The sequence below is a fragment of the Gymnodraco acuticeps genome, unplaced genomic scaffold, assembly GCF_902827175.1.
Source record: "Gymnodraco acuticeps unplaced genomic scaffold, fGymAcu1.1, whole genome shotgun sequence".
Lineage (NCBI taxonomy): Eukaryota > Metazoa > Chordata > Actinopteri > Perciformes > Bathydraconidae > Gymnodraco > Gymnodraco acuticeps.
The window spans coordinates 22,409-45,000 of NW_022991214.1; the positions used below are offsets into that span (position 1 = coordinate 22,409).

The window sequence follows — 22,592 nt, forward strand, 5'->3', positions numbered from 1 at the left end:
TTCTGACTGTCTTCAACGAAGAGCTCAGCCCAAAGTTAGAAAACTGAGAGGATAATTGGAGGAAGTTTTATCGCCAGCTGGCTCGTGTGTGTGATCGTGTAAATGTCTCTTCTCGTCCTGGTGCTTGAGTCCAAAATAATGTCCTCTCAAAGTCAAGGAGATAGTTCAACACTAATTGAAATGAATACATTGAAAGTATCTGAGGGAGAATTTTAGCTTTCTTTATATTTCATGGCATCGATTCAACTCTTCAATTACTGTATTTACTGAATAATGGGCACTGGTGAAATAAAAATACCTCCTGCCCTTCTTCATTTTTCTTTATGCGATTCTAAAAAAACGAATGAAAAAAGTAAAGTACACTGAACAAAAATATAAAAGCAACACTTTTTGCTCCCATTTTTCATGAGATGAACTCAAAAATCAAAAAAAAATTCGATATACACAAAATAACTCCATTTACAGATTTATTTTCTTTATGATTTCAGATTTTGATGGACAATACTTAAAATATGATTATTTGGTATCAGATTAAACCATCCAACATTATATTTGCGTAACTAAAACTAGGAGTGCGTTAACAGGAAATTAATTTGCAGAAATGTCTTCTACTTTTCTCCTAATTGTACTTAAATGCTTTTACTTAAGAACCATTGTCCATGCAGTGCTTTTAATTGAAATGTAGTATTTTTAAAGTGTGGTATTAGTACTTCTACTCAAGTTAAGCCCTCAAGAGTGCTTTGTCTGAATGCAAGGCAGATTTTAGGACTGTAGGAGTCTTCCTCTGCAGTTGCATCGATTGGTTTGGTTGCATATTTCCCACGATACGTCTCCATTCATCACGCGGCAGGCTCTAATGATTCTGTGGAGATAAGAATCGACAAAGCTCCTATGATAGATAATTCACTTTAGCGCCATGGAGCCTGACTCTAATGCGGATTATGACGATGTGATCTTGTTAAATCCTGATATATCACATTCACAGTCATAGATAAGAGAGAAAACATATCATTTAATGCAATTTGTATTGAAAAAATTGGGATTTAGTGAAGAAAATCCACCAAATCCGTTAGTGTGTACTTCCTGTCTGTCTTCTTCTACTGTTCCCGTTAGTGTGTACTTCCTGTCTGTCTTCTTCTGCTGTTCCCGTTAGTGTTTACTTCCTGTCTGTCTTCTTCTACTGTTCCCGTTAGTGTTTACTTCCTGTCTGTCTTCTTCTACGGTTCCCTTTAGTGTTGACTTCCTTCCTGTCTGTCTTCTTCTACTGTTCCCGTTAGTGTGTACTTCCTGTCTGTCTTCTTCTGCTGTTCCTGTTAGTGTTTAATTCCTTCCTGTCTGTCTTCTTCTACTGTTCCCTTTAGTGTTTACTTCCTTCCTGTCTGTCTTCTTCTGCTGTTCCTATTAGTGTTTAATTCCTTCCTGTCTGTCTTCTTCTACTGTTCCCTTTAGTGTTTACTTCCTTCCTGTCTGTCTTCTTCTGCTGTTCCCTTTAATGTTTACTTCCTTGCTGTCTGTCTTCTTCTACTGTTCCCTTTATTGTTTACTTCCTTCCTGTCTGTCTTCTTCTACTGTTCCCTTTATTGTTTACTTCCTTGCTGTCTGTCTTCTTCTACTGTTCCCTTTAGTGTTTACTTCCTTGCTGTCTGTCTTCTTCGACGGTTCCCTTTATTGTTTACTTCCTGTCTATCTGTCTTCTTCTGCTGTTCCTGTTAGTGTTTAATTCCTTCCTGTCTGTCTTCTTCTACTGTTCCCTTTATTGTTTACTTCCTTCCTGTCTGTCTTCTTCTACTGTTCCCGATAGTGTTGACTTCCTGTCTGTCTTCTTGTGGAGACGTATCTGACGTCCAACACCCTGTCTTTTAACCTCTTTCTTTCATCCTCCTTAACAACAGTCATTATTTTGCTTAGCGGCGGTCTGTTATCGAGTATTAACAACCTCTGAGATGTCCAAATCGACCAATCAGAATCGAGTATTCGACAAATAACCCAACACCTCATCGCCCCTTTCTTTCTTCCTTTGCCCGCCATTACAGAGCTCATGAATAATATCCCTGCACACTTTTCTGACTCCTCTCACGTATTATGCATGAGATCACTTCCAGTCCATGGCGCCTGGAAAAGAGAAATCGCACTGGGCTCTGATCCAGATCCTTGATTTTGGCTCCGTTTTGCGTTGTCATCCTCCTTGCGGACAAAATATCTGATTGCCTCTTCGAAAGTCTGAAAGGCCTGGTTGGTGAGGAAGGGAGGGGGGGAGAGGAAGAGAGACAGGAGGGGAGAGTCAGCAGTACAAGGGTGAAAGTGTAAGAGTGAGGTAGTCCTTTCTCTCTTTGTCTCCGGACGTCTCAAAGCCTCCAGCCTCTCCGTCAGGAAAACATTTCAGAGGCGGGATGACGGGCAGCAGAGGTGAGCAAAGCTGGGAACTATATTCACACACACACACACACACACACACACACACACACACACACAACCTGTACATGATGCTTATTTCTGCTGTGTGTGTGTTGTGGAAGTGAGCCACAGAAAGGCAGGAGAATTTATGTATTTTCTAATGTTTTATTGTCAGTCTCAGAGGCATTACGTTGGATAATTGTACCAGGAGAATGAGGATGAGTGTTTTCCATTGACATCATAGAAAAGTGCTCTGTGTGTTGGAGAAACAAGCGTGTCTGTGTCTGTGTGACACCATGGTTTGAAAAGGACTTGTTTTGTTGTGCCTTGTGACACTTAGTTTACGTTTAATTAGATACCTGTATGCATTTCAGACTCATTCATTTGCTTTTAGAAGCTTTTATAACTCTTAGTGTTTGTGTGTGTGTTTGTGTGTGTGTGTGTGTGTGTGTGTGTGTGTGTGTGTGTGTGTGTGTGTGTGTGTGTGTGTGTGTGTGTGTGTGTGTGTGTGTGTGTGTGTGTGTGTGTGTGTGTGTGAGTGTAGCCTTTCATCTGATCCTAGCTTGAGTTAAAGTGAACAACTTATATCCGTGTTGTAGATTAAAAGCTTTTATGATTATTTAAAAAAACCCTCATCAAACTCACATTTACTTCTCAGAAAGATTTGACCATTTGTCTTCAAATATTTGAACTGCAAATGAGGAAATGACGATTGTTTTTTTAATCTTTTTCCAAATAGATGTTCCAGTTTAGCCACAGGTTTTTAATGACAGCTAAAAACCATGGATTTGTTTTTACAAAAACTTTTTAAAAAATTCCTATAACATCAAAATAAACAAAATTGGAGTCAGGATTTTTATAATAATGTTATATATTCTCCATTAAATGTAAGAAATATGTTTTAGTGGCAAGTTTTTCCTCGGTTTGTTCCATAAAACGTCACATTTCATGTATTTTCTAAATGGAAACTTCATAAATTGTTCATTTAACATCAAAATAAACAAAATTGGAGTCAATACTTTTATAATAATGTTATATATTCTCCCTTAAGTGTAAAAAAACGGGTCTTAGTGGTGACTATCGCTGGGTTTTTCATCAGTTTTGTTACATAACGGGTCATCTGAGTATATTTGCCTCCTCCCCTGTGGAGACATCCCATCTTAACTCACTTCAACTTTTCCCCTTAAATACGTATCAAGCCCTTAAAGTTCAGATCTCATTCATCTCCACGATGCAGTGTAATCACCGATGTTCTCCTTTGTTCGTGCTGCTAATAGCATCTTCTCCTCTGAGGGAACACGACCGAGGGTTTTGAATATTTCATGAGGTAACGTTTGCACGGCTGAGCGGAGACACAGCAGCGGGTTCACAGCTAAGTGGAAAACCAAGGGTTAGCTAAAGAATCTGCACGGCAAAAGAATAAGGATTTGGTTTTTTAAGACGTTTTTATTCTCCATTCTGAGGTGAAGTCGCATCTCACCTGGTCACTTCCTTTGAGCAGCTCTAGTCACATTGAATTGGTGTTAATTGGGTTTTATTTCCAACAAATGCAGGGTTTTGAAATTCAGGGCATACCTTATTATAGACGTAGTTATCATACCATCACACGCAGACAAATCCAAAATTAGAATTTATTTTATTACAAGGTAGGTGAACACATACGAGGATTTTGACTTGGTGTACATAAACATACATACAAATAAAACAAAGATATTGCAATATTTACATTGAATATGGTTGAAATCGTCGTAGCAATACAATTGGATTGAAATATGTGCAGTAATGAAAAACAAGGGTTGGGTAACCTAATCGAAGTATCAGAATTGAAAATGAATGTATCCTGATTACTTCCCGTTACTTACTTTCTTTACCTCAATATCAAACGCTGTGCAATTAATTAAATACGAATAAGAGAAATTAAATATCAATAAGGTGTGTTTCGCTGAAGTGCATTATGTAAGACAACTGAACAATGTGACCTTAAAGTAGAACCAATATATTTAGGATCAGAAATGATTTTATTGATCGGAAAACATGCCTTTTATTCAGCATCTATCTCACATGAGCACAAACTACAGTTTAAAAAAGCACTTAGTGTTGAGAGAAAATGCTCCGTATTAGTTTAACACACACAGTTCAGCTCACACACACTATTTTATGAACATATAGGTTCACCTGCTGAATTAGAAACAGCAGATTCAGGCAGTAGGAGTATAGATTCACACTTAAAGCATTATCCTACAGAACAGCTCACAGAGAAGAGATAACATTTGATCCTTTACAACAAACACTATGTGATATTTTTAGGTTTTACGTTACACTGTAATCCTGCAAGTTATCCCCAATGTGTAGAGACGTTACAGAATATGTTGTATGTAACTGTAAGGGAATACAGTTACCTTTTGTGCCCTGATTACATAATCCCATTATTATTTAAGCAATAGCTCACGACAGGCATAACATATTAGACAGAGAGCGTTGATCCATTATTTGGCTTTTTATTTACATTAATGTGTATGTTGCCGTTTATTGTGCAGCCACTGAAAACCTGTCCAGCATCAGTAGCATGGCTTACGTGATTACTTGTATACAGGGCCGCCCCTCCCTACAGGCCAATCACGCAGGCTGCATGGGGCCCCGCCCAGAGGGCCTCAGCTGCTGTGCGCAGTTCTCCGCTCAGTTCTCCGCTCAGTTCTCCGCGCACCCCCCGCGAGAGTGAGAGGTGACAAGGGGAGCACGTCTGTAACCCGACACCGTTGCAATGAATCGACATCTGACCAATCACGGCTTTGATACGGCCACGAGTGCAGGTGAAGAGATGTCGGTGAAAAGACAGTTTCAGTCCGGCGCAAACTAGAGGAAAAAAAAAAAAAACTTGAAGAAACTAGAGCATCACTCGAAGGTGGGTTATTGTCAAATGTACAATTTGTGAATGTTGTATAAGTCAAATTGCCATATTAAAACATCAGCTGCAATTCACGACATGAAGAAGGCAGTCTCTGCAGAGCATAGAGGCTAATGGAGATGCAGTTATTTCCAGCATTCTTTATTTACCATTCATTCAAGTATGTGATGCCTTTTATCTGCTAATGTACAGGAGGAAGAGAGATAAACTGTCTGTCTAGTTGGCTTACATAACAGTTCAAGTTTCCAGCCTAAAAAACATGGAGCATTTTTCCCCCTTATATTCATTTTTATGTCAATTTGCACATTTCATGGTGACGCGCAGCCTCTCTCCTTAACTCCTAAGTCATCATCATGTCAACCACAACACAGAGAAATACTGATATAAATGTGTGTGTAGTTGTTGATACATTGCTGACAGAGGGAACTACATTTGAATACAAGAAATATCAGTTTTTGAGCATGTCATAAGCATGTTTTGTCTTGACTATATTACAACTATATTATAATAAAACAATATAGTATTTATATTATTGAATTGATTATGATTATTAGTAGAAGTTGTTTATTTGCATTAATTATATTTTAATCTTTTTGAGGCTAGTATTTGGCAGGAAATGCAGACGTATTCACCTGTAAACGCATACTGAACGACATACATGCACATTTACCATTTACCTCACTGCATCAAAAAGTGTTGATAATAATAATAAACAGGAATTATATTTCCAAAGTAGCCTACTTTGTTTCCAAAAAAAAATTGTTTCACTCCTGTCGGTTGGGGGGGGGCCTCATCTCACAATGTCGCTTGGGGCCCCAAGTTAACCAGGGGCGGCCCTGCTTGTATAGGTTGAGGTTGTTCTAGGCTGTTGCTTGGCGTGGCGAGAATATTGCTCTACTTTCTCCGGTCCCCGAGATTGGGCTTCCAGTAGCTCTGAAGAGAGCTTTCGCACCTGTGGCCACTAACGGTCATCATGTCTCTGCTTTGTTTCAAGACCCGCATCAGAAAGCTTTTGAATGGTGGCACTTCTCCAGTTGGTCTACCTGCTCGTCACGTAGCTCTGCATGTCGTCCTTTAGGTGCTTTCTGGATAGAGGCACTCCTCAATCCACTCCTCCATAGTGAGACCCCCCGGAGGTCGAAGTTAACCTTACATGTTTCCATCTTATGCTTTGTAAGTTTGTCTCGTAACGGACTAAATGTAAATATATTTATAAAACGGACAAGTCAAATCAAGCAATCTGATTGGTCGATAGCGTTTTTGCTGACCTTTTTGATTTGAAAACATCGTTGCTTGCTTTAACAGTAGCACAACTCATTGTGTCAAAGCTTGGAAAGTATCTAGATATCCCTGCCCTAATGCCAAAGGAACCGCACACTGAATATGTGTCGCCGTTTGATGTCTATGTCTGGACCGCTGCGTAAAGAGGAGGGTTTCTGCCCCGTTACTTCTCCGCTGCTTTCTTGTTCCAGTTTGAAAAGCAAACTGCCAACGGTATACTGTTTTTCTCAGACGCGGAGGGATACTGACTTGACTACAATTCTACCCGTGATATACGCTTATTATATCACGGCTAAGAACCAATCAGATTGCTTGATTTGACTTGACCGTTTTATAACAAGCTTTTTACACTGGTCATATCAGAAGTCCAATAACCAGAAGCATCACAAGGGGAAACGCAGTGTGTTTTCAGATGGATTTTTTGACAAAAAGACAATTCATTATTTGGCGCTCTCTGGCCATTTCACTGCAGCGATGCAATATCCTCCCCCTCCTTCTGCTCTGTGTACTGTAGCTCATTGCTAATTAAAGGAGTTACGACACAGGAGTCCTGCAGCCCCTCGCTGAAGGGTTGATTGAGTTCGACTGTGCCATTTTTTTTGTAAGGATGCAGCCCGTTGTGCATGTGGAGGAGCAACGGTTTGATTCTGTCAGAGCAGCTGATCCTGGGAGACGATTAAATATTCAGTCAGCTCTCAGGAGGAAGAGGAGGAGGGGGAGGGGGAGGAAGAGGAGGATATTTCATTTAGTTAGATCAACCCTTTCATCCCAGAAAGAGTCACGGGGAATGGATGTACCATCTGCAGGGAGGTTGTTCAATATCGATACACTTTTACTTAAAGGTCCTATTATGCAAAATCCTCTTCTCCATGTCTCTTCTACATCAACATGTGTCCCCTCTTCTTCATGTCTCTTCTACATCAACATGTGTCCCCTCTTCTTCATGTCTCTCTTCTTGGCTTGTGTAACCATTAGCCAATCAGCAACCAAGGTAGAGACACTACATACTGATATACACCTGAACATCAGCAGGAGAGGACTCTTTAAAGTAGAGACACTACATACTGATATACACCTGAACATCAGCAGGAGATGACTCTTTAAAGTAGAGACACTACATACTGATATACACCTGAACATCAGTAGGAGAGGACTCTTTAAAGTAGAGACACTACATACTGATATACACCTGAACATCAGCAGGAGAGGACTCTTTAAAGTAGAGACACTACATACTGATATACACCTGAACATCAGCAGGAGAGGACTCTTTAAAGTAGAGACACTACATACTGATATACACCTGAACATCAGCAGGTGAGGACTCTTAAGTAGAGACACTACATACTGATATACACCTGAACATCAGCAGGAGAGGACTCTTTAAAGTAGAGACACTACATACTGATATACACCTGAACATCAGCAGGAGAGGACTCTTTAAAGTAGAGACACTACATACTGATATACACCTGAACATCAGCAGGAGATGACTCTTTAAAGTAGAGACACTACATACTGATATACACCTGAACATCAGTAGGAGAGGACTCTTTAAAGTAGAGACACTACATACTGATATACACCTGAACATCAGCAGGAGAGGACTCTTTAAAGTAGAGACACTACATACTGATATACACCTGAACATCAGCAGGAGAGGACTCTTTAAAGTAGAGACACTACATACTGATATACACCTGAACATCAGCAGGTGAGGACTCTTTAAAGTAGAGACACTACATACTGATATACACCTGAACATCAGCAGGAGAGGACTCTTTAAAGTAGAGACACTACATACTGATATACACCTGAACATCAGCAGGAGAGGACTCTTTAAAGTAGAGACACTACATACTGATATACACCTGAACAACAGCAGGAGAGGACTCTTTAAAGTAGATACACTACATACTGATATACACCTGAACATCAGCAGGAGAGGACTCTTTAAAGTAGAGACACTACATACTGATATACACCTGAACATCAGCAGGAGAGGACTCTTTAAAGTAGAGACACTACATACTGATATACACCTGAACATCAGCAGGAGACGACTCTTTAAAGTAGAGACACTACATACTGATATACACCTGAACATCAGCAGGACAGGACTCTTTAAAGTAGAGACACTACTTAGGGCGGTGGTGGCGAAGTCCATAGGGACTTGGCTTGGCATCTGGAAGGTCACCAGTTCAAGTCCCGGAAAGACCAAGTGCTACCGAGGTGTCCCTGAGCAAGGCATCGTTCCCTACACTGCTCCCCGGGCGCCGTACATAATGGCAGCCCACTGCTCCTAACACTAGGATGGGTCAAATGCAGAGAAACCGTTTCATTACATAGTACCTGTACTACGTAAGGACAATAAGTTGAATCTATCTATTACTGATATACACCTGAACATTCCCACTGATATATATTTACTATCTATTTGAGTTTAACTGCATGAAAGGGTTAGGGTTCAATGTAAGTAATGTCAGGGGACAGAAGTATGTCTACAGTGTTTGAACAAGATAGACAACAACATATGGCGAAAGAATAATACATTTTAGATTTAATTTCTATATTAGACATTGAGAGCCTAAAGTTTTCATTTCAGGCCTGTTGAAAAATGCATTTTCATTTTCTGCTTTTTAGCTGCCGTCCATTATGATAACTTGCTTTGTGAATTAACACAAATGTAAAGTAATTACAGAAGTGAACGCAGAAGCTAAAGGGTATGTTTTACTCCGCGACTCCGGGAGCTATAAACTGTGAAATCATTATGTTAATTAAGAATTACCCAAGAAGACATAGTGAGAATAATATTACACAGGATTGTTTGGATTCTATAAGAGACCCCCCAGAAGGAGGAAAAGACGGATAAGAAGTGAATGAGCTTCTTCTCACCATCTGCCTGCTCCTTTATTATGATGACACACTCAAACATTCCCTTTTTGTGAGTAAATGTGAAGCCCTGCATGTTCTCAAGCCCAATTTGTCTTCGTTTGGAGCAAATGAATCAGGATGTGGAACCTTTTCTCCCTTTAAATGCAGCTGGAATGATATTTGAGATGTGTAATTGGGCACAAGGAGCAATCAGCACTTGTTAAACACCATCTGTGTCTTTGGTCTCTTCTCATTTCCGTCTTTAAAGTTTCTCTCTGTGAATATGATGCTTATAAACTCTGAGAGAGCAACAGAAATACAATTATTTATATCCAGAAGTGGGAAGGAGTGGAGTACAAATACTGCGTTACTGTACTTAAGTACTTTTTCTGGTATCAGTACTTTACTCCACTACTGACTTTGACTTCTTACTTTTTGAACCCAAATACCTGTACTGATATTTTAATATACTTTATTAATCCCTCGTGGGGAAATTGTTTCTCTGCATTTGACCCTAACCCTAGTGTTAGGAGCAGTGTGCTGCCATTTTGAACGGCGCCCGGGGAGCAGTGTAGGGAACGGTGCCTTGCTCAGAGAGACCTCGGTAGCACTTGGTCTTGCCGGGACTTGAACAGGTGACCTTCCAGTTGCCAAGCCTACTTTCTACTTCTTACATGTTGAACTCAAATACCTGTACTTTCTACTTCTTACATGTTGAACTCAAATACCTGTACTTTCTACTTCTTACATGTTGAACACAAATACCTGTACTTTCTACTTCTCACATGTTGAACTCAAATACCTGTACTTTCTACTTCTCACATGTTGAACTCAAATACCTGTACTTTCTACTTCTTACATGTTGAACCCAAATACCTGTACTTTCTACTTCTTACATGTTGAACACAAATACCTGTACTTTCTACTTCTTACATGTTGAACTCAAATACCTGTACTTTCTACTTCTTACATGTTGAACACAAATACCTGTACTTTCTACTTCTTACATGTTGAACTCAAATACCTGTACTTTCTACTTCTCACATGTTGAACTCAAATACCTGTACTTTCTACTTCTTACATGTTGAACCCAAATACCTGTACTTTCTACTTCTTACATGTTGAACACAAATACCTGTACTTTCTACTTCTTACATGTTGAACTCAAATACCTGTACTTTCTACTTCTTACATGTTGAACACAAATACCTGTACTTTCTACTTCTTACATGTTGAACTCAAATACCTGTACTTTCTACTTCTTACATGTTGAACACAAATACCTGTACTTTCTACTTCTTACATGTTGAACTCAAATACCTGTACTTTCTACTTCTTACATGTTGAACTCAAATACCTGTACTTTCTACTTCTTACATTTTGAACTCAAATACCTGTACTTTATACTTCTTACATTTTGAACCCAAATACCTGTACTTTCTACTTCTCACATGTTGAACCCAAATACCTGTACTTTCTACTTCTTACATGTTGAACCCAAATACCTGTACTTTCTACTTCTTACATGTTGAACACAAATACCTGTACTTTCTACTTCTTACATGTTGAACTCAAATACCTGTACTTTCTACTTCTTACATGTTGAACTCAAATACCTGTACTTTCTACTTCTTACATGTTGAACTCAAATACCTGTACTTTCTACTTCTTACATGTTGAACCCAAATACCTGTACTTTCTACTTCTCACATGTTGAACACAAATACCTGTACTTTCTACTTCTTACATGTTGAACACAAAGACCTGTACTTTCTACTTCTCTCATTTTCCAAACAGCTGGTTCCTTTAGTCTGAATGTGTGTTTGATGCGTGATCATTATTCTTTAGAGTCATTGCGTGCCTATTGATTTGAACACGATCCGTGTATCCATCATTTCCTGCTCTTCTCTAAAGAAGAGGGACCAATGGAAACGTACTTTTTACGGAAGTACATTTCAAAGTTCTTTACATTTACTTGAGTAAAGAACTTTATTCAGTACTTCTACTTTTACCAGAGTATCTTTAAACACGAGTATCTGTACTTCTACTTGAGTAAAGAATGTGTGTACCTTTGCCCTCTCTGTTTATCTGTATGTCTTCAGGCGAATCGTTCGTTTGGAGTTCAGCCGAGTCTAAAGCATGTTGTTTTATTGAAAGCATTACATTTGGCTCAGTGACTGTGAAGCTTAACAGAGGAGAGACTTTATCAGATTCTCAAGTTGACCCAGCAGCCACCAAAACTTTAAAAACCCGCCCGGCAACAAGGTCACATGACACCTCAACTCTCAGACAATAGAACAATGTGACCTTAGAAAGGAAACCAACATATATATTAAAAAAAAAAAAACCTGCCTTTCATGAAGCAGATTCAGGCCTAACACAATACACTACAAAAACTCTAAATCTTGCCAAGTATATTTGCCTAATATCTATTCAGAATATGTCTCTACACCTGATATAAGACTTAATAACTTCAGAAGTAACACTGCAGTGAGATATCAGGTATTTTCTTTAGACAATGCATCATCTTGTTAAGTCAAAACATCTTATTGTGAGTCGTATCTCAGATGAAACACATATTTCTTTACGTATTTATTAGAAAATCACCAACTAACTAAAAACTTTTGAGTATTTGCGGCTTATTTTGTAACACAACATTTCCTGATTCTGGTCAAATATAGTTCAAAATGAGTTTTCTCCCAGCTAATTACAAGATCTGATTTATCTGAATATCCCTTCTTCACGGAATCTTACCAAGCAAATGTTCACTTGTTCTATTGGCAGATGTTTTTACTTGTTTGTTTAAAAAAAAGAAATGTTGGAAAAAAAAAAGAATTTGGGAAAAAAAAATCTTTTGAAAGAAATTTTTTTTTGGAAAAAAGAATTTGGGGAAAAATGTAAAAAAGAATATCCCATAAAGCAGATTCAGGCCGTAGAGATGGATTCACACTTAAAGTATTATCCTACAGAACATCTTACAGAGAAGAGATAACGTCTGTGTTATGGAAATAATTGTCATAGACGCCAAGATGTAACATACAGGACAAACCTTGATGTCTGTTTACCTTCTTTAAGGACACAGGCTGCTTAGCCAATAATGTTATTATTCCCATTCTGTGACCGGTCAATACTGGGTCACAGATGGTCTGTGTTGTGGGTACACTGGGACACTTCCTTCTCTGTATTTGTGGACTCCAAGGTGAAATCTTCGAGGTCATAGGTGTCCGAGGCAAGTAGCTCTGTGTTCCCACACTGTTTAGGCTATCTCCTCAAATATGTTGTTTACTCTCTGCGAAACCAGTTAGATGGGCTGGCAAGAGAGAGGCTCTCCAGAATTGACGTGGCAACTCTACCGTGAAGTCAGAACCTCTGACTCTTGGACTTGTGATGTGAATCCTCCGGCCGTTAACTCCAAATAAACCATAATGTGTTTGACATCAAAGCTACTGCTCTTCCCGTGTCTCCTTCCTGAGTCGGTGACTCCCACTGCATAGCTACACAGAAGTTTCCTCTACAGTCTGATCCTTTACAACAAACACTAGATGCTCTTTTCAGAACACCTCAACTCTCAGATATGTTGCTCAGCTTCCTGTTGGTTGACCTGTAAGTTTGTTTATGTTGTAGTATCAACGTTTGGCCACTGGGGAAATATTCTTCATCATCCAGCTCACTTTCTGAAGCCTTGAAGCAGCTGATGTGAGATGATGGCGCTGCCTTTAAATCAAATCAAAGCCTAGGTGTCGGCAAAGGCAGGCTTACGTGCTCATGAGAGGAAATAATGAAAAGGATTTCAATGTTCCTTTAAGCTTTGTCTGAGAGCCTGGTGTGTGTCACTCGGGTTGACTTGTGTTTGATACCAGAGCTTTATCAAAGCCTCTTGTTATTAAAGAACAGCAGTAGCTCTGTATACGACAAACGTCTGCAAGCTGCTCCGAGGCACTTTCAAGATAATGGCTTTGAACTGAAGGAAAAAGGCGTTTCAAAATGACAGATGATGGCAAAACAAGACGTTAAATACACACTAAAGTTGTTCTCACTTCTCCTAACACACGTTTCCAGCCTCATGACCACCAAAAACACACGGCCTAAGATAATGCATTGTTTGAGCGTATATGCAGCTTTAATATCCCATCCTAAAACAAAGCAGTGTGTGTGTGCAGGTGTGTGTGCCTGGTCGGAAAGATAAATGCAGCTAATTCTAAATCTGTCAAAAGAACAAATCAATTCCACCCTGCATCACTGGACAACTGGGCTGCAAGGTGTCTGCACATAATTCATTTCAAACCTTTTAAAGGCGGCAGGTCGATATCAACCACATATTCGTTTTTGCTTGTAGCCTCTGGCAATATCCCCTTTAAATCTCTGCTTGCACGCTCAAATCCACATTTAAAATAATGCACTATGGCTCATGAACGGCATGTTTTAAGCATAAGGACTCTGTTCTGAACAAACTTAGGAAAATCAATAACACAATTATCTTCCTGTCTCCTCGGGAAGCCTTTTTAAAGAATGACTCATCGTTGCCTCATTTAAAGCCTTCAGGTCTTCAGGTTTGTTTTTAATAAATAAAATGTATTTTTTTCACGTCTGCTTTCCTAGCAGAACATTTGACACATTCTTCTGCCATCGCTCAAAGAAATGTTAGATGTTAAGGAACCTCGTGTTAGGATTACGACATGACTTTAGAATCAGAATCAGGTTTATTACGAGGAATTTGACTTAGTGTCGTGGTGCGTACATACAAGTCAAACAAAAATTTAAAAACACAGATAGAGAACTGTTTTACGAACTTTAAAGGCCCCCTATTATACTGTATATCACAGCTCTCAGATATATAGAGAGCCTGTCTCTGATTGGCTGAAACACCAAACAGATCATTGCAGCATTACCCATAATCCCCTCTGTTTCAGCCCTGCTTCCAAAGTGCTGATTCTCTGTCTGTTACTTTAGATGAAAATAAGGAGCCCCTCCCCCACGCCCCTCTGAGAGACATTTGGTTACAAAGAACTCAATGGAGCTCTAGAGGAGATTCAGGTGATAAGAGGGGGGGGGGGGTTACCTTGGTTGCTGATTGGCTAATGGTTACACAAGACAACACATCGTTATGACATCATAAAGTGGCTAAAATCTGATCAGCTCATTTTTAAACTTTCAGAGTCTCTTTCCACAGAGAGGACACATGTTGATGTAGAAGAGACATGAAGAAGAGGGGACACATGTTGATGTAGAAGAGACATGAAGAAGAGGGGACACATGTTGATGTAGAAGAGACATGAAGAAGAGGGGACACATGTTGATGTAGAAGAGACATGAAGAAGAGGGGACACATGTTGATGTAGAAGAGACATGAAGAAGAGGGGACACATGTTGATGAAGAAGAGACATGAAGAAGAGGGGACACATGTTGATGTAGAAGAGACATGAAGAAGAGGGGACACATGTTGATGTAGAAGAGACATGAAGAAAAGGGGACACATGTTGATGTAGAAGAGACATGAAGAAGAGGGGACACATGTTGATGTAGAAGAGACGTGAAGAAGAGGGGACACATGTTGATGTAGAAGAGACATGAAGAAGAGGGGACACATGTTGATAAAAGACATGGAAAAGTGGATTGTGCATAATAGGTGACCTTTAACCCTAACCCCTCTGCTCCTCTCCTCCTGCAGTTGGGACGACAGCAGCTCTGTGAGCAGCGGTCTGAGCGACACGTTGGACAACATCAGCACCGACGATCTAAACACAGCCGCCTACTCTGCGGTCAGCTCGTCGACACGCAAGAGCAAAGGAGCGCAGGTAAGAACACCTGGGATACCTTCTCATGTATTACTTTAGTTTGGAGCTTTCATCGGGTCAACATTTGAACCTGGGACTACTTACCTGACGACGCTCTGTTACGTCCCACAGTCTTGGATTTAGAGATGGACAAGGAAATGAACTCCAACTGTTTTGATATTTTATATAAAATTGTTTTATTGCAAGAAGTCTCGAAAAATGCAGATTTCAGCCTCTCAGAAATTTGCTGCATTTCTATTTCTTATTTCACATTTAAGAACACCTGGGAGAACTTCTTATGTATGACTTCATGTTGGTGCAATAATCAGGGCAACAGGATAATTTCCCAGAACCTTTGATTTCGAGATGCAATGATTAGTCGATGGACAGAGAAGTAAAGTGCATCTACTTTGATAATCGATTCAATTTTAAGGTAATTTATTTAGCAACAATTCTAGAAAATGCTGATTTCAGCCTTTTGGACATTTTAAGTTGCTGCGTTTCAATCTTTTGTCGACATTTGATCACATTTAAGTGAATATCTTTGGGGTTTTAGACATTTAGAGACGTCATTTGTTATCTTTTTAATAAAATGTGCTTCACTTGAAAGAAATCCAGAAAGTCAGGTAAGAACACCTGGGAGAACTTCTTATGTATGACTTTATGTTGGTACGGCCACTCCTCGAGTATGGGAATGTCGCTTGGTCCCCCATGTACAAAAAGGATGCTGAGCTCATCGAGAAAATACAGAGAAGGGCAACGAAGCTGGTTCCAGAACTAAAGGACCTTCCATATCAAGAACGACTGCAAAGTCTTAAAATCCCGAGTATGTATTATAGAAGGGCGAGGGGAGATATGATCGAAGTTTTCAAATATCTCCACAACATCTACAAAACATCATGCCCACTACAACGGGATTATAACACCAGGACTCGTGGACACTGCCTCAAGTTGAAGAAACAGTACTCAAGACTGGCTCTCCGCCGCAACTTGTTCAGCCTGCGTGTGGTTGACTTGTGGAATGATCTGCCAGAAAGCGTTGTCACATCCAAGACGGTTAACTGTCTCAAATCCCGCCTCGACCACTACTGGTCAAACATCACCTTCACTTTGGACGATGTGACTGTTGCCAGCATCCATAGTAAATAAAGAATCAGTGATCTACTCATTTATTTATGAGCGACTAAAAGGCCTTAGGCCTATTACAGCCGTATCCTATTGATTGAATAATCAGGTTAAAATGATAATTTCCAGAGCCTTTGATTTAGAGATGCAATGATTAGTTGATTGACAGAGAAGTAATCTCCAACTGTTATGATATTTTTATATAAAAGCGATTTATTGTTGAAGGAATTTTTCTTGCAAGAATTCTAGAAAATGCAGATTTCAGCCTCTCAGAAGTTAAATGTTCTTATTTCACATTTAAGTGAATATCTTTTGGGTGTTAGACTTACAGAGCAAGACATTTAGAGACAGCATGTTCGTCTAAATGTATAGAAAAAAGATAATCCAGAAAGTCATACAAATAAGATTTTAGGGTAAGCTCACTTCAGGTCTTACAAAAAAAACCGTTCATAATAAAGTAAGGAAGTGGCCTCTTTCGAGGGAGGGTGAAATGAAAGATACTTGGTGCATTGTGGGTAATGTAGTGTTTAAGCTTGACCCTTCTTTTCAGATTTTAACCACTAGGTTTATAATTGTCTTTTGTGAGTGCCACTTTACTTCAAACCCGAACAGGGAGAAGTTTCCAAAGCAGTTATAGGAAATTAGATCTAAAAGACAGGACAACATTTAGTGCTATTAAAAGATTAAACTGTCAGATCGTCGTTTTTGAAATGCCTGTTTAGCATGAAGCCAAGGCCAGTGTGTGTGTGTGTGTGTGTGTGTGTGTGTGTGTGTGTGTGTGTGTGTGTGTGTGTGTGTGTGTGTGTGTGTGTGTGTGTGTGTGTGTGTGTGTGTGTGTGTGTGTGTGTGGTGTGTGTGTGTGTGTGTGTGTGTGTGTGTGTGTGTGTGTGTGTGTGTGTGTGTGTGTGTGTGTGTGTGTGTGTGTGTGTGTGTGTGTGTGTGTGTTTGAGCTTTAGAAATCACAGCTGAGGAAGAAATGAGTGCAGATTGAAGGCCTCTGCTCACAGCTTTAACTTCACTCTGCCAAGTATCTCTGGCCTCTCATGAAATACAACAGAACGGCTCTAAAGACACTTTGGTGTTGCTAGGGAGACTGGCCATCTGTCAAGGTGTGTGTGTGTGTGTGTGTGTGTGTGTTGACAGGAGGGGATCTGGACGTGGTTGATACCAAAGATAGCTTCACATACAGACATTGGAGTAAAGGATAATGTGTCATCAATGGAGGGATAACCAGGATAACACGCTTATTACACGGCTACATACTAAACCAACAAACTGTCTCACAATATTAATTATAAATAATTGTATTGATTTAAATCTGACCATTTCTCTGATTTCTTTTTCTGTAACTTTCTAAATCTATTCACATTTTCTTTTCCATTTATCAGTCTGTAAAAATGACCAGAGCTCATACTGTTGTTAGTGTTTACTTCCTGTCTGTCTTCTTCTGTTGATTTCTCTGACTTCAATCAGTGGGCGTTTCTCAATGTCGAGGAATTTCAATTTCAAGCATACTACGTCATCGAGTGCCGCCGAAGGACTGTTCCAATGTCCAGCATACTTGGAAATCTACCGAGGCCGGCGTTCGTCGTAGCGAGAAATCTCGAGGCTGCACATGTGTAGCCTTAAAATCCCCACAATGCTTTGCGCACCGACCAATTTCCCCAAATCTGTGGCGGACAATGTAAGGCGGGGCCTCTCATATGACGCACACTTGCTCGCCTGATCCACTCTTCGTTTTCCGAATGCCAGGAAGGATTCTTGCCTCGCTTCTGAAGCAAGTGACTCGGAAGACATGACATATTTGGGGACAGTTCAGCCATCATGAATCCAAAGTGTCCTGCTCTCCACAAATATAAAAATGAATATCTAAAAGTATTCCACAGTGTTTTCTTACGGAGAAAACTAATGTATGTTGTCCACAGCTGACTGATTGATATGACTGATCCTCGTTAGCAATGGTCTGTTAATGGCCTTAAAATGAACAACCTCTAGTTCTGTTTGAGACGCAATTAAAGAAAGGCAATCAGAAGTAGTTTGTAAATCTTCCTTATGTCCAACTACAAATGCAATATCAAGTTCAAAGGACACAACAGACTGAGCCATCTACCAATATCTTCTCCTTAGGGTATTGACATATTTGTATTGCTTTGAAATGTTCTATTGTTTTGTTTTGTCTGGAGGTTTTAAAGTGCTTTATAGATAAAGCTGTATTGTATAGTATTGTATTGTATCTTCATGTGTATTTTCTTTGACTCCAACAGTCCCAGAAAGGCAGCAGATCGAAGCATGCCGAGCAGGAAGTGAGCAGCAGCTGGGCCGGAGCCGAAGACCTGAAGAAGGTGGAGGAGGAGCTGGAGGCGAGCATGGACGCCAGCGGAGGATCCTCTCGATGGAAGGCTTCCTCCTCCTCCTCCTCGTCTTCCTCTTCCTCTCAAACCCAGGGCCAGCAGTACGAAGACGCCGAGCAGAAAGCCGCCGCGCTCGCCCAGATGTCCCAGACGGGCTCGTGGAGGAGGGGCATGACGGCCCAGGTGGGGATCACACCCCCCAGGACCAAGAGTAGCTCTGCTGCTCACAAAACACCAGGTAGGAGCTCAAGGCTCAAGGCTCAAGGCTCAAGGCTCAAGGTTCAAGGCTTTTATTGTCATTTGTACATTAGCTACAGTGTACAAATTAATATCTTAGGTCGCAGGCTCCTCCAACAGTGCAACACAATAAAACAGATAAAATAGTGCAAGCAAAAACAAATAACATAGAATAGAAATAGAAAGTTGTTATGTAGAAATTAGAGGTACACTCAGGATGAAGAGGGGTGCTTAAACGTGTCATTGATTTGTTTCTTTGAAGGAAAAAGGGTGGGAAAGAATATGTAAAGAAAATTCAACAATTCCACAGATGTGTAAACCTACTCAACCTAATAAAGCTGTGTCTGATTCTGACAGGAAAAACGGACGATGCTAAGGCTTCAGAGAAGGGAAAGTCTCCTTCCAAGAGTTCAGCCGCCATCCAGCGCTCGCCCTCAGACGCTGGGAAGAGCAGTGGAGACGAAGGGAAGAAACCTCCCTCTGGAATCGGACGCCCAACCACCACCGCCTCCTTCGGATACAAGAAGATCCCCGTTCCTGGCGGTGCTCTAATAACCTCCAGTGGCGCCACGCTCTCCAGTGGATCAGCCACGCTGGGAAAAGCTCCAAAATCATCCGCTGGCATCGGAAAAGGCCCCGTTATCGGTGGAGGTCGTAAAACCAGCCTGGATGGATCTCAGCCCGAGGATGAAAACGACGCTCTGCTCAGCTGTAGCGGATCAAAACTGAGCCTTCAGTATCGGTCTTTGCCCAGACCGGCAAAATCCTCCAGTTCTGTGTCGGCGGGGCGAGGCGGACATCGATCCAGCTCCACGAGCATCGACTCTAACGCCACTGGAAAGTCAGCAGCAGCTAATCAGGTAGAGAGGGCAGACCTACACACACATCCTTTACTCAAGTAGAAGTACCGTGTTTAAAAATACTCTGGTAAACGTAGAAGTACTGACTAAACTTCTTTACTCAAGTAAAAGTAAAGAGGCTTTGAAATGTCCTTAAGTAAAAGAAGAAGTAGAAAGTACAGGTATTTGTGTTCAACATGTAAGAAGTAGAAAGTACAGGTATTTGAGTTCAACATGTAAGAAGTAGAAAGTTCAGGTATTTGGGTTCAACATGTAAGAAGTAGAAAGTACAGGTATTTGTTTTCAACGTGTAAGAAGTAGAAAGTACAGGTATTTGTTTTCAACGTGTAAGAAGTAGAAAGTACAGGTATTTGAGTTCAACATGTAAGAAGTAGAAAGTACAGGTATTTGAGTTCAACATGTAAGAAGTAGAAAGTACAGGTATTTGGGTTCAACATGTAAGAAGTAGAAAGTACAGGTATTTGAGTTCAACATGTGAGAAGTAGAAAGTACAGGTATTTGAGTTCAACATGTAAGAAGTAGAAAGTACAGGTATTTGGGTTCAACATGTAAGAAGTAGAAAGTACAGGTATTTGAGTTCAACATGTAAGAAGTAGAAAGTACAGGTATTTGAGTTCAACATGTAAGAAGTAGAAAGTTCAGGTATTTGTGTTCAACATGTGAGAAGTAGAAAGTACAGGTATTTGAGTTCAACATGTAAGAAGTAGAAAGTACAGGTATTTGTGTTCAACATGTAAGAAGTAGAAAGTACAGGTATTTGGGTTCAACATGTAAGAAGTAGAAAGTACAGGTATTTGTTTTCAACGTGTAAGAAGTAGAAAGTACAGGTATTTGTTTTCAACATGTAAGAAGTAGAAAGTACAGGTATTTGGGTTCAACATGTAAGAAGTAGAAAGTACAGGTATTTGTTTTCAACGTGTAAGAAGTAGAAAGTACAGGTATTTGTTTTCAACGTGTAAGAAGTAGAAAGTACAGGTATTTGAGTTCAACATGTAAGAAGTAGAAAGTACAGGTATTTGGGTTCAACATGTAAGAAGTAGAAAGTACAGGTATTTGAGTTCAACATGTGAGAAGTAGAAAGTACAGGTATTTGAGTTCAACATGTAAGAAGTAGAAAGTACAGGTATTTGAGTTCAACATGTAAGAAGTAGAAAGTTCAGGTATTTGGGTTCAACATGTAAGAAGTAGAAAGTACAGGTATTTGAGTTCAACATGTGAGAAGTAGAAAGTACAGGTATTTGAGTTCAACATGTAAGAAGTAGAAAGTACAGGTATTTGTGTTCAACATGTAAGAAGTAGAAAGTTCAGGTATTTGGGTTCAACATGTAAGAAGTAGAAAGTACAGGTATTTGAGTTCAACATGTAAGAAGTAGAAAGTACAGGTATTTGAGTTCAACATGTAAGAAGTAGAAAGTACAGGTATTTGAGTTCAATATGTAAGAAGTAGAAAGTACAGGTATTTGGGTTCAAAATGTGAGAAGTAGAAAGTACAGGTATTTGAGTTCAACATGTAAGAAGTAGAAAGTACAGGTATTTGTGTTCAACATGTAAGAAGTAGAAAGTACAGGTATTTGGGTTCAAAATGTGAGAAGTAGAAAGTACAGGTATTTGGGTTCAAAATGTAATAAGTAAATGTAAAAAGTCGTCAGAAAAATAAGTAGTGGAGTAAAGTACTGATACCAGAAACATGTACTTAAGTACGGTAATGAAGTATTTGTACTCCACTACTTCGCACACACAGGCCAAACGAAGGGAAGGGAAAGTGACCTCGGAGAGATCGAGTCCCGTCACGATCAACCAGACGGACAAGGAGAAAGTGGGCGTGTCCGATCCGGACGCAGGACTGTCCCCTTCCCCAAAATCCAGCCCAACCGCAACCGCAACCTCAACGAGCCAATCAGGACTCAGACAGCCGGGATCCAAGTACCCAGACATCGCTTCTCCTACTTTCCGCAGGTCAGACGCAAAACAATATGTATTAAGCATTTCTTTGTTGAAGATCTGCAGTGGTCACATTAACTAGGAACACTTTAATGTCATCAGCAAATGTCGATATGTTTGAATGGACCAAATGAGTTTTAAGACCCTATAAATCAAGTGTTATCCCCTTTAGAGAAAGCTTGATTGATTTACGTAACTTCAGCTGCTCTCACATTGATTCCTGGTATTGGTGATAAACACCTGCACATGGAATATAGTCTTACCCCGAAGATGAAGTCGTGATGGCTTTTCTTTCTTGGCGTGCACATCCAGATTATCCGTGTTGATCAGAACCGACAGGAAACAGGATTTTTTTCTGCACTCCCTGACTCATTACAAGCATGCGTTCTGCAGGCGTGACCGAACATCCATCCCATCAAATCTGTCAAACCGACACGTTTTATCTGCATGTTTTCAGCTTCATTTCCCTCAAGATGTTTTGAATGTGATGCTATGGCGTGATGTGAGTAGTGGGCTTTGTGAGTGTTAGAATTATGTTAGAAGAATCTCACTCGTCAGCGTCTTGAGCTTCAACCTCAGGATCCATGTATCTGTGATCCTCTCCAGAATGGAAGCAGTCATCACATACAGAGCATCCACTAGTTCCTGACTTTTTCTCAAAATTCTATAGTTTTCTAAAAATTCTGACTTTTTCTCAAAAATTTCACTTTTTCTAAAAATTTTCATTTTTTCTCAAAATTCTGACTTTTTCTCAAAATCTCAAAATTCTGACTTTTTCTCAAAATCTCAAAATTATGACTTTTTCTCAAATCTCAAAAATTTCATTTTTTCTCAAAATGTTGACTTTTT

At 40.0% G+C, this 22,592-nt stretch overlaps 1 protein-coding gene across 1 annotated transcript in view; it reads left to right on the forward strand.

The window, feature by feature from the left end:
- LOC117561366 (neuron navigator 3-like) overlaps window positions 1–22,592 on the forward strand; it is a gene marked incomplete at its 5' end in the record, with an annotated part of 73,840 nt that overhangs the window by 10,506 nt on the left and 40,742 nt on the right. Inside the window, 4 exon segments of the mRNA XM_034238686.1 lie at window positions 15,124–15,250; window positions 18,619–18,943; window positions 19,300–19,802; window positions 21,544–21,758. Of these exon segments, the coding sequence (XP_034094577.1) occupies window positions 15,124–15,250; window positions 18,619–18,943; window positions 19,300–19,802; window positions 21,544–21,758 (1,170 nt within the window).